Here is a 12,772-nt window from a genome sequence, read left to right on the forward strand (position 1 = left end):
ATGTGAGGTTTTTTAAAAGAATATTTCTGTGGTGTGAAGCAAAGTGTTTTAATCTTCATTAACTTTAATTCTTTGTGGAACATGGGGAAATGTTTATGTAAGTACGTCTATTTTAAAAGATTTGTCTATTCATGTACATTAAAGTTAACTTATTTTCTTATGTTCTCTTCATTTCACAAGAATTCAGACTTTTATTTTTATTCAGAATAGCTTCACTCGTATACATGTGTTGTGGTTCTGTACAGTAAAACTAGAAGGAAGAGACTTTAATATATGAGTACTGGGCCGGGCATCGTGGCACATGCCTTTAGTCCTAGCACTTGGGAGGCAGAGGCAGGAGGATCTCTGTAAGTTCGAGGCCAGCCTGGTCTGCATAGCAAGTTCCAGGCCAGCTGTGGCTACAAGGAGACCCTGTCTCAAAAAGACACAAAGAAAAAAAATATATATATATATGTATGTATATAGACAGACAGACAGACAGACAGACTGGGTGTATTATTGAGAAGAGAAGGAATTGTCAGAAGTGGATGGGATTAGGCTGGGAATTGGAAGAAAAAACAATTAGGAAAGCCTGTGGACCAGAAAAATCTAAGCATAATATTTATTTTTATTTTTTCTATTATCATGTGTTTGTGTGATTTGTGAATATTGTTTCGGGGAGGTTATGCATGCCACTGTGCACGTGTAGAAGTCAGAAAACAATTTTGTTGACTTAGTTCTCCCCTTCCACTTTTATGTGGGTTCTGGGCATCAGACTCAGATCATCAAACTTACATGGCAAGGGCTTTACCCTCTGAGTCATCTTGCCAGCACAGCATATTATTTTAAATTCTTGTTGACTCTTGGCCATAAGCCAAAATTGTAAGACAGTCTTGTTAAGAGTTCCACTTAAAATAAGGGGAGCTGGTTGTTTTAGCTTTGTGTCTTCTGTTAATTTGTAAATGGAGTGAAAGAGTGAAAAAACGTTATATAGCAGGGTGGGGTTAGGACACTGGGCAGTTTTAAATGTCTGCATTAGTTCCTGGCAGCAGTCTTAGCACTTCATAATTTCCCATATATCAGGCATGCCTATGTTGAGTTGTGTAGAATATTTGTGTTGCCTCTTTCAGTTTCCATAACTTTTTCATTAACATTTAAAAAATTTTCATACATTAATAAATATATTTTGGAGAGTGATCATTTATATTATTGACTCCTGTTTGATTTTACTACTCTTTGAAGATAGCCTAATTGTAATGCTGGTACAAGTGGCCATAGTATAAATTGTATAATGTATAAAATATATATTACCTTTCTTGCTCTACTACTGAAAATGTTTATTTTTGGCTTGTGTTTTGTTTGCTTTTGTGGAGTTGGGGATTATTCATGTTCTTGTGCATGTACCACTTGGGCCAGTATTTGATTAGTAATTTAAACCATTAGGAAATAATCAAATAGTCTGTAATGCAGTTGACCCAGTTTTTAAAGTCAGTGTCATGGAATGCTAAAATGGTATGTGTGGAGTGTATGGGGAGATTGTAAAATAAAGAAAATTGAAGGAACATAACAGTCATTTTTAGATCCTCGTTGAGAAAAAAGCTATGGGAGACATTTTCACAGTTTGGAGAAATTGGAATCTAGATTGGGTATTACCTGATATATGGAACTGTATTATTCCTTAGTGTAATTGTTTTGAAGTTATGTTGGAGAAAAGATATGTTGACATTCACAAAGGCTGAGATAGTATAATGTTTATAACTTACTTTGAAGTAATTTAACCCAGTATTTGTAGTGTATAATATGTGTTTTGGTCAGATTGTACAAAAGTGGGTGTGATGTCTACCCAGGAATTTCTCTGGCTATTAAAGACAAATGACATACTACATTTACCATTGAATAAGAATAAAATATATTGAGAGTTCACAGTAAACTTCAGATTTCCCAAAAGGGAAGGGACTGACTGATAAACTAGGGAGCAAGCAGAAGTTGGGGACTGATGAGGGTGGATGAAGAGTTGGACTTGCGTTTTAATCATAGGGTGAGGATGTGTGTTTTGTATTAGACCATCTGTAGGTCCATGTGGCAGATGTGAGGAAAGGATAGCAGTTGCCGAATTGATGATGGGGGCTGTGTGAGTGTCATCCTAGTTCAGCTTCTCTGTATGCTGGAAAATTTTCATAATAGCAAATGCTTGCAGGTAAACTTAAGAAAGTTTTAGAATTATGTGATTATTTCCATTTTAGCAACCAAAGGACACAATGAGATTAGATGAAACAATGCTGGTCAAACAGTTACTGCCAGAAATCTGCCATTTTCTTCATACCTGTCGTGAAGGAAACCAACACGCAGCTGAACTTCGGAATTCTGCCTCTGGGGTTTTATTTTCTCTCAGCTGCAACAACTTCAATGCAGTCTTTAGTCGCATTTCTACAAGGTTAGTGTATAAATTATTTGGGGCTATTAAAGAAACATACATTTTAGAATTCTTATCAATATAAAAATAAAGTCAACAGAATGACCATTTTCTGGTTTTTTTTTTTGAAATTTTATGTATTAATTTCTTTGAAATTTTAATTATGTAATATTGGAAGTTGTGTTGGAGATGTTGATGTATATAATTAGATACAAGTATTATTATAAACTTGAAGGTTTAAATTTTAGGAAAAGATACTTCCCATGGCCAAGCTGTTATCTCTTTTGCAGTGCAGAGTTTTAAATTCAGGGTCTTGTACTTGGTAGGTGAGCACCACCACTGAGCTACATCCCTAGTCCTGCTTTGGTGTTTTTCACATATTCTTTTAAATTAAACTATATGAATCAGGTAGAATGATTGAGAAGTAATAGTGAAGATTCTAATAATCTACTAGCTGTGTAAACACAATTCTGAATTACTAAAACAAACCAGGAAATACAGAAACATGGGGAAGTAATTGAAAAGTAGAATTCTCTGGAAAGTGGACTGTGTTTTAAGTGTATGTGGAGTACCATTTATTGAGTGTTCATAATATGCACCGTGCTATCTTTATTCAAACAAAGGGGGCAGGCAAGTACCCCACAAAGGTCAAGGTAAAGGTGCTTGCTGCACAAGCCTGATGGTCTGAGTTCTATCTATGTGAAGACAGGAGAGTATAACTCTGCAGAGTTGTCCTCTGACTTCCACACATGCATGTGTGGTTACACATACACAGACACAGAGTAAAATAAGATTTTTAAAATGTACTGTAGAAAATAGTCTTTACTGACAAATCAAAATCATAGCTGTGATGTTAAAAAAAATAAAGCTTAAGAAAATATATTGTAGAAAAAATGAAATAAAAAGTCTTAAGTGCAATTTAAGCCTTTACTTACAAGTCAGAATCCTAACTGTGATGTTACACATGGAGAAACTGGTCTGAATTTTTGCTCAGTGGGATGAAATTATAAAGTAATTTTGGAATTTGCTTTCATGAAAATGATTTACCTTTCTTATACAAGTCAAATCAAATGGGCTCTTAATTATGACCAAGTAAAAAGTATAACAAATACCACTTAGAGAATTAATAACATAAAGTCTTTTAGAAACATAGGTGCCTTGGTGCCTTGCTTTGACTTGTCAGTGTCATACAACAGGCTTCTATTGGATTTCCTCTTTAATTGTTTTCCACCAAGGTGAATGATAATACACATGATAATTTAAGAATTTGAGCCATGGTGTTTTGAGGTTGTAAAAAAAAAGTTATTTTTGTCATTATGATGCTAAGCAACAATATTCTATAACCTGACTATTAAAAGAAAATTAAATTTTTTACTTAATGGTCTATGATTAATGATCTTGGTTAATGTTTATATGACACAACAGTGTTTCCATGAAATTTTTTGAGTAACCACATTTTATATTTTGAGCTATAATACTCAGTGGAGTCAGCAAGGTAACAAACACGGAAACAGGATGCTGGAAAGTTATAAGAAGTACCCTTTTCATTCAGCAACTACTAGATTAGCTTTACTATTTGAAAAAAAAATCTTAATTGAAGATAGAAAACATAAAAAACCCACAATGTTTCTTAGTCTATTCATGCATCAGTTGTTTTATAAAATACAATAGTGTACCATCTTTGAAAACCCCAGAAATCTTTTTTTTAAATTTATTATTTATTTTATTTTATGTGTACGAATGTTATGCCTGCATGTAGGTAAGTGCACCCGTGTTGTGCAATGCCAGCGAAGGACAGAAGAGGCTGCTGGATCCCCTGGAACTGGAGTTACGGACAGTTGTTAGCTGCCATGTGGGTGCTGGGATTCGAACCTAGGTCTTCTGCAAGAACAGTCAGTGTTCTTAACTGCTGAGCCATCTCTCCAGCCCCTGAAAACCCCAGAAATCTTAAGAGTCACCAAAGGCTTTTCTAATTTCTTTCTATTGCTGTGATAAAAACACTGACCAAAACCAACTTGGGGAGGAAAGGGTTTATTTGATCTCACATCTCCCAGGTCATAATTGATCACTGAGGCCAAAGTAGGAACTCAGAACAGGAGCATGGAGGCAGGAACTGAAGTAAAGACCATAGAGGAACACTTTACTGGCTTGCTTCCCTGGCTGGTGCTCAGCCTGCTTTCTTATACAACCCAGGACCAGTTGCCCAGGGGTGGCACCACCCACAGTAGGCTGGGTCCTCCCATATCACTCAACAATCAAGAAAATGTCTCACAGACATGGCCACAAGTCAGTCCAATAGAGACAGTTCCTCAATTGAAATTCCCTCTAGCAAGGTGTGTCAAGTTGACAATTGAAGCTATCCAGCACAGCTTTTGTTCTGTGGGATTCTATAGCATTAGTTCATACAAATGCACAACTTTTGTTTATTTCCCAAATCTAGTTCACTCTCTGTTCCCAGAATAGAAGTTGTGGCTAGAATGTCATTGGCTTTGGGGATAGACTAGCCAGATCTATGAAATAACATGTAATTGCATGTGTGTTTTCATTAGTTAACACCAGAAATAGGAGCTGATCTTACTAGAGGACTACTCATTTAGCAGACCATTAAGGTGATCTGATTTAGATGGGGACGTCTTAGGATGTTGCTCTTATAGCCAGGTGACTTAAACTATAGCAGTTATTTCTGAAAATTGATTTTTATATTTCGTTCTTAATGAAGTAATACTATAAGATTAGTTGAGCTTTACCAGTTCTCTTATTGATAAATTCTCTGCTTTTTTTGGTGGCATGGGGAACAGTATTGGAGATTGAATCCAGGCCTTCATATGTTCTACCACTATGCTAGAACCGCAGTGCTCTTTTTATTTTCAGACAAGGTCTCACCATGGTGTTCAAACTGACCTCGAACTCATTCTGTAGCCTAGGCTAGCCTTCAACTTGGAATCTTCCTGCCTAAGCTTTCCCAGTGACTGTGATTATAGACCTGTACCACCAGACATGGTGTCTTTTTTTAATGAAAAAATTATAACATAGCTTTATTCTGCTGAAATATCTTGTGTTCTGGGTAGACTATACTTACTTTATATTTTTATTTTTATTTATGGCTATGTTTCCTGTGTGTGCCTATGAAGGCCAGAGAGGGATTTGGATTCCCTGAAGTTGGAGTTACAGGTGGTTGTGAGCTGCCTAACGTGGGTGCTGGGAACTGAACTTCAGTCCTCTAGAAGAGCAATATGTGCTCTTAACCTCTGAGCCATCTCTCAGCCTACTGTACTATCTTATATAGAAGATTAGCTAATTTCATCACAGAATTTCTGTATAACTGTACTAGACCTAGTTGTTTTGTGGTGGGAAGACCATTCAAAATATTTAATTTGATTTTTTTCCCCCTATTTGGAACAGATCTCACTATGTAGCCCCATTGTCAGACTTAGATGTTACCAGCATTATCCAACATTTTTTTGTAGAACTTTTGCCTGGTGTTTTTTATTATCTGCTGATAATCATTGGACCCATTATTTATTGGGAACAGCAAATAACGCATTTTGTACTCCATCTTTCATTCTTTATTTTTAAATCGGGACTTACTATTTTTTTGTAAGAATTGAATCCAGGTTCTTTTGTATTAAACCGTAATTTCGTTTTCTGTCTTTTTCTTTTATTTTTGGTGTTTTTGAGACGGGATCTCCCTATAGCCCAGCTGGCCTGGAACTCACTATGTAGACCAGGCTGGCCTCAAACTCACAGAGATCTGCCTACCTCTGCCTCTCAAGTGCTGGGATTAAAGGCATGCACCACCACGCCTATTTTTCTGTCTTTTGAGAAAAAAAATTAATTTATTTTTACTTGTATGGGTGTTTTGCCTGCATGTTCATAAGTGCACCATGCATCTTCAAACTTGCAGAGACTAGAAGAGGGCTTTGGATTCCCTGGAACTGGAGTTACTGATGTAGTTAGTCTTCATGTGGGTGCTGGGAACCCAGCCCAGGTCCTCTGAAAAACAACCAGTGCTCTTAACCACTGAGCCATCCCCTTTTCTGCCTTTTTTTTTTTTTTTTGAGATAGGTTTTCACCCTATAGCTCAGGCTGGCCTCAAATTCAAAATCATCATTCTGCCTCATCTTCCTGAGTACTGGGATGATGGACATGAACTACCATACCTGCCTGAAAGTGTGATTCCTGTAGAAGAATTTTCCTTCATTATTAATACTATTTTCTTATAAGATGGTCTAAATAGATAATGCATGATAGAGCCTTTACTCTGCCATTATTTTTCAGAATGAGCTGGTATTCTAAGAGTTGTAAAAGATTACCCATAATTTTTTCTTTTTCAGTAATTATTGCATACTTTTTCTTTATTGGGTGTCTTACAGTTGTAGAAAAAAACTTTTTTTGTGGGAGCTAATGACATGGCTCAGCAGGTAAAGGTGCCTAATGACCAAGACTGATGACCTGAGCTTGATCTCTGGAACCCACATGGTGGAAGGAGAGAACTGGCTCCCACAGGTCATCCTCTGTCCTCCACACATGTGCACTGGCATGTGTGTGCTAGTGTGCACACAAAATAAGTAAATGCGATCAAAAAAAGATTTTGATGCTCAAATTGTCTAATTTTTGACAGTTGGGAGTCCATTTAAGTGCATCTGTATGATTTCTTTTAAGATTTATTTTAATGTGTGAGTATTTTTCCTGCACATATGTATGTATACTTGTGTTCAGTGCTCACAGAGGCCAGAAAAGGGCATTGAATCTCTTGGAACTGGAGTTACAGAGGTTGCAAGCCATCATATGAGTGCTGGGAACTGAACTTGAGTCCTCTGAAAGAGCAGCAAGTGCTTGTAACTGCCGAGCCATTTTTCCAACCTCATCTATTTTTGATGAGACTATAGCAATTGCTAATTTCCTCGTTTTCAAGTTCAGGGAGACCTAGACATTTTGAAAATCTACCCCAATCTTGGAATTAACTAATTTTGCCAAAGCAACCTATCTAAAGTGAGAAATAGAATTTAGACAACCTGGGTCTTAAAGATGGAGCTATGAAGTTAACTGGAATATCAGTTTTTCCATTATGTTCCTTAAATGGCTTATATCCTTTAACTTTTAAGTAAGAGCTATATCTGCTCTTATTTTATGTGTGTCTTTATTCATAAACTCATAATCTCTTATTGAATAGAATCTTGGCCTGTTCTAAGACAAAGTGATGAATTATTATTTTTTATTTTACTTTTCAGGTTACAGGAGTTAACAGTTTGTTCAGAAGACAATATTGATGTCCATGATATAGAATTGTTACAGTATATCAATGTGGATTGTGCAAAATTAAAACGACTCCTGAAGGGTAGGTTTAAATGTACTATATACCTGAGATTAATCACCATGGGTCAAATCTCAGTGTTACAAATATAGTAATTCTAAGTGAACTATATATAAATATAAAATCTATTAATACATTTTTATAGTGCAGATGTTCTTATGAAACGGCCAGTAATGCACATAGCTTAAGTTTTGAATATTTGAAAATAATGCAGTAGAGAAAAATGAATATCTTACATCTTGGCAGTGGAAAGTTTTCTGGAGCCAAAATGTTTGCTTTTAATAAAGAGAATATATTTTTGGGGGGATTTGATCCCTTAAGGCTCACTCTAGGTTGTAGAAGTTAAATAAGTTAAATGTTTCGCTGTCATAGAACTTATAGTGCTTAAAGAATATAGTCTTGAACTGGATGAGATGTTGCATACCTGTACTTCTAGCACTTGGGAAGCTGAGGCAGGAGAATTTGAGGCTACTTGGACTTTGTAGTCAGTTTAAGACCATGTTTGACTACAGAGTGGGACCTTCATCTCCAGAAAGAAGATATCAAAAGGTATTAAAATATCAAAAAGTGGTTTTAATGTCTGACCTTGAGTCCTGCTGGCTCTGAGAACTGGCAGGAGAAGGAAGAACCAGTTGGAGGAGGGAGAATGTGGAATGAGAACACAGGCATAAGGATGCCACAAGGAGACCAGTGTCTTCTTATGCTAACCTTCAAAGTTAAAGAATCTGATTTATAGCTGGGTGTATAGTTCATAGATAGAATGTTTGCATAGCATGAATGAAGCTTTGGGTTTGACCCCCTAGCACCACCACCATCACCAAAAAAGAAAGAAAATAGAGTCATTACTATTGAAAAATCAAGTCATGATTTAATCAGTTTTCAGTAACCTTAATAAAAAGAAAAATGAGTGATATGGACAGAAATTATTTTAGCTAACAGATCACCATTCAGTCTGTGGTTGAAATTCTCAAGATTTTGTTTTATTTATGGTGCTAGGGCTTGATCCTAGGGCCTCATGAATGTCAAGGAAGTTCTCTACCACTGAGCTACTGCTCTCAGTCTTAAAACTCATAAGATTCTAGTATATGTTGAACAGTTAACTAACTGAATGCTAAAATTTAGAAATCATTTATACATTAAGTTTAAGAACTAGGGTATGGCTCTGTGTTGTAGTATGTGCTTAGCATGCTCACAGTTCTGGGCTTGATTGCTTATAACTTCCCCCTAAATAAGTAAATAAATAAATAAGAAAGTAACAAAAGAAGGAAATTTAAGTGGGGTTTTTAAGACTTCACAACTGTTAAGTGACTGTATTAGTTATTTTTCTTATCTCTGTGACCAAATACTGGCATGAAGTAGCTTAAGAGAGGAAGGGTTGGGGCTGGAGAGATGGGTCAGTGGTTAAGAGCACTGTCTACTCTTGTAGAAACCTGGGTTCGATCCCCAGTACCCACATGGTGGCTAACAACTGTCTATAACTCCAGTTCTAGGAGATCTGATGCCCTCTTCTGATGTCCTTGGGCATTGCATGACATAGGTGCACTTACATACATGCAGTCAATACACTAATACACACAAAATAAAAATAATAAAAAAAGTGAGGAAGGGTTTATTTTCTTCATGATTTGAGGGGATACAGTCCATCATGGAAGGCATGACAGGAGGAGTGTGAGGCAGCTGCTCACATTGCATCTGCAGTCAGGAAGCAGAGAGATGAGTGCTGATTGTCAGGTTCTTCTGCTTTCTTATATAATCTGCTCCCGTAGCTTGAGGCATGGTGCCACCCACATTCACAGGAGATCTTGCATCCTTAGTTAAACCTCCCTGGAAACTGGTTACTGACAAGCCCAGAAGTGTATCCCCTAGGTGATTCTAAACTCCCGAAAGTTGATAGTGAAGACCAACCATCACAGAGACATTTTAGAAATAAATCTAGTCCAGGTCGCTCTGAATAAGGATTTGTTTAAAACATTTTTTTTTTAAGTGATTCTCTATCTGTGGTAGGTGACTGAGATGATTTTCATGTTGAAATAAAAGAACATAGGCGTACAGGTGAATGACTTGTTTTATATTGAGGTAGCTTCCTCTGATTGAATGCAGTTCCTTAATAAGCATAGATTTAGAATATATACAGATGAATATATAAAATATAAAGCTAATATTAAATAGGCCACTGAAAGATAGCTCTAGTTAACAATGACAAAGAAATAGAAATTTTTCCTGGTGAACAGTAAAAGTAAGTAATAGTTTAAAATTCTCTTAAATAAAGATTTATGGAGAAATCATATATAAGAAACCACATTAATTGTTGGAAGTACAGAGGTTAATAAAAATATGAGTTTGTCCCTAAGGAACTCAAGTGATTAGTACTTTTTTCTAGATACCACTTTGCATGAAATTAATGATGTGACTTGGTAGAGGGTTATATTACACGAACTTCTTGTGTTTTGATTATATAGTCATGTACATGATGAGGGTGTGGTATAGAGGTCTAGACAGAATGGGGTGATAAGGGAGCCCATTTGGTAGTACTTTGGAATTAGAATCTGTAGCATTTAATTAGAATAGTATTTGGTAATCAATTTAAATATATGAAGTTAGAGATAGAGATATCACCAAATACAGAGCACATGATAAAGGCAGGAAAGGGAAAGAATGAATGGTAGAGAACAAAATGGCCAAAAAAGTGATAAATTCAGCTTTAGATCTACTGAGTTTGAGGTATCAATAAGATGTCAAATAAGAAATATGTTGAACTTGGGCCGGGGTATAGCCCTATTGGTAGAGTGTTTACCTAGTCACAAAGCTTGGGTTCAGTCTCCAGCACCATTAATTATGGTGGCATATGGCTATCATCTCAGCACATTGGAGGTGGAGGCAGGAAACTTAGAGGTTTAATCCTCAGCTATATAGGAAACTTGAGGCTAGCCTGAGATAGGAGAACTTGTCTGAAAAAAAAAAACATCATAAAACAGAAGTAATTAAATGTACATAGAAATCAAGACTAGATTACTGTATATAATATACTTACCATGTAGTAAGGGTAAAGCTGATGACTGCAGGAAGATGTAGGCTAAAGACAGAAATGCAATGCCATCGATATCATGGAAAGAACAGGAGCAAAGGGAATATAAAAACTGATTTGGAGAACAAGTTACTCATTTGCATGTCCAGAAAAAGAAATTCACAGTTAAAAGATTCTATAGATAAGTACTAGAGGACTCATCTCTATTTTTGAAAGACTTTATGTAAAAGTAATAAAATCTAGTATCTCTTCATTACAAGTCTTTGGGAAGAGTTTTTCCTAAGAGACTGTTAGGTTAAAATAGTTTATAGAAATGTCATCTTTCCCAGAGGAAAATTTCTTTGTAGATAAGGAAAATAAATTTATAAAAGATGAACCTAAAATATATTCAGTACATGTGTATGGAGCTATATTGGATTGAAAATGCAGTCTAGAGAGTGCCTGGAGTCTGGGTCTGAGGAGACTGATTTGGGGATAATGCATAGCTGACAGCCTGGACTGCCACCGATGTAGTTGTGACCTTTGCTTGCCTGGAGCATCTCAAGTTCTTTAGTGTTTCTCTGTACATCTGAGAGACAGCAAGGAAGAGCTTTGGAAATCTAGAGAGTACTTGAGAAAAAAAAGCAAGAGATGGGCAGTATGGAGAAGTAAACAGCACGGCTTAAACTGCAGTTCTCTGGCAGAGGGAAAGGGAACAGCTTCCGCTTCCAAGCAGATTGTTTTCTCCATTTGGTCCTGGGGATTGAGTCTTTGAGAGTAGGCAGCTCAGTTAGAAGGCCCTCCTCCACAAAGCAGAAGAAAGGAGAAATGTAAGAAACACAAAAGGCAAGGCAATAGACTCCTTCAAAAGATCATAAATCCCCAACTACTGAATTCAAAGATACTAGCATAGGTAGAACTCCAGATGAAGATTTCAAAAGCTTTCTTCTTAGGAGCCCATGGAACCATCTAAAACAGATGGCACTCTAAGCCACGAATCATATCTTAACAAATACAAAAGAATCAAAATAATATCGTGTAAGCTGATAATGCAATAAAACTAGAAGTCAATAGCAAGAAAAACTACAGAAACTAAACAGATACATGGATTTTGAACAATACTGGTTTTTTTCACCTTCTTTGTTGTTGTCGAGACGGGTTTCACTATGTAGCTGTGTAGCCCAGGCTGCTCTGGAACTGGCTAAGCAGAACAGATTGAGCTGGAACACAGTGATCTTTTTACTTCTGCCTCTGGAGTGCTGAGATTAAAGACATACACCACCATGCCTGCTTTGAACAATATACTCATGAATGATCAGTGCTTCATTGAAGAAATCAGGGAGGAAATGTAAAAAAGTTTTAGAATCAGGGTTTGGAGCAGTGACTTCTGGTTAAGACTGTTTACTGCTAGCCAGGAGTGGTGGCGTATGCCTTTAGTCCCAGCAGCTTGGGAGGCAGAGGCAGGCAGATCTCTGTGAGTTCAAGGCTAGCCTGGTCTATATTGTGAGTTCCAGGTCAGCTGGGGCTACAGGAAGACCCTGTCTCAAAAAGACCAAAAAAGAATGCTTTCTGCTTATATTAGTTTTCTCCTCCTGTGATAAAGCATGATGACCAAGGCAATTTATAGTGGAAAGAATTTATTTTGGCTTATGGTTTCAGAGGAAGAGTTCATAATAGTGGGGGAGGCATCACAAGAGGTGGCAGAAGCAGACAGCTGAGAGCTCATATCTCAACAGCAAACACAGGCTGTGAACTCTCAAAGCCTGCTCCCAATGACATGCTTCCTCCAGCAAGACCCCATCTCCTAAATCTCCCAAAGCAGCACCATCAACTGGAGACTATGTGTTCACGTACGTGAGCCTGCTCTTCCAGAGGACCAGAGTTCGGTTCCCAGTACCATGTCAGGTGGTTCTTACCACATGTAATTCAAACGCCTGGGAATCTGACATTCTCTTCCAGCCTCTTTGGGCATTTGCACACATGCAGCATCAACCCTGTCTTAGTTTGTTCTTCAATGCTGTGACAAAATACTCTGACCACTACCAACTTGGGGAGGAAAGGG

At 37.1% G+C, this 12,772-nt stretch overlaps 1 protein-coding gene across 6 annotated transcripts in view; it reads left to right on the top strand.

Moving 5' to 3' along the window:
• Nf1 (neurofibromin 1) overlaps positions 1-12,772 on the top strand; it is a 314,026-nt gene that overhangs the window by 57,595 nt on the left and 243,659 nt on the right. For all 6 annotated transcript variants that reach the window (XM_029557899.1, XM_029557898.1, XM_029557900.1 and 3 more), the window contains exons 4-5: positions 2,223-2,413; positions 7,624-7,730. In XM_029557899.1, the coding sequence (XP_029413759.1) occupies positions 2,223-2,413; positions 7,624-7,730 (298 nt within the window). The remainder of the gene's footprint in view (positions 1-2,222; positions 2,414-7,623; positions 7,731-12,772) is intronic.

Source organism: Nannospalax galili, unplaced genomic scaffold (assembly GCF_000622305.1).
Source record: "Nannospalax galili isolate Female #2095 unplaced genomic scaffold, S.galili_v1.0 scaffold8, whole genome shotgun sequence".
NCBI lineage: Eukaryota > Metazoa > Chordata > Mammalia > Rodentia > Spalacidae > Nannospalax > Nannospalax galili.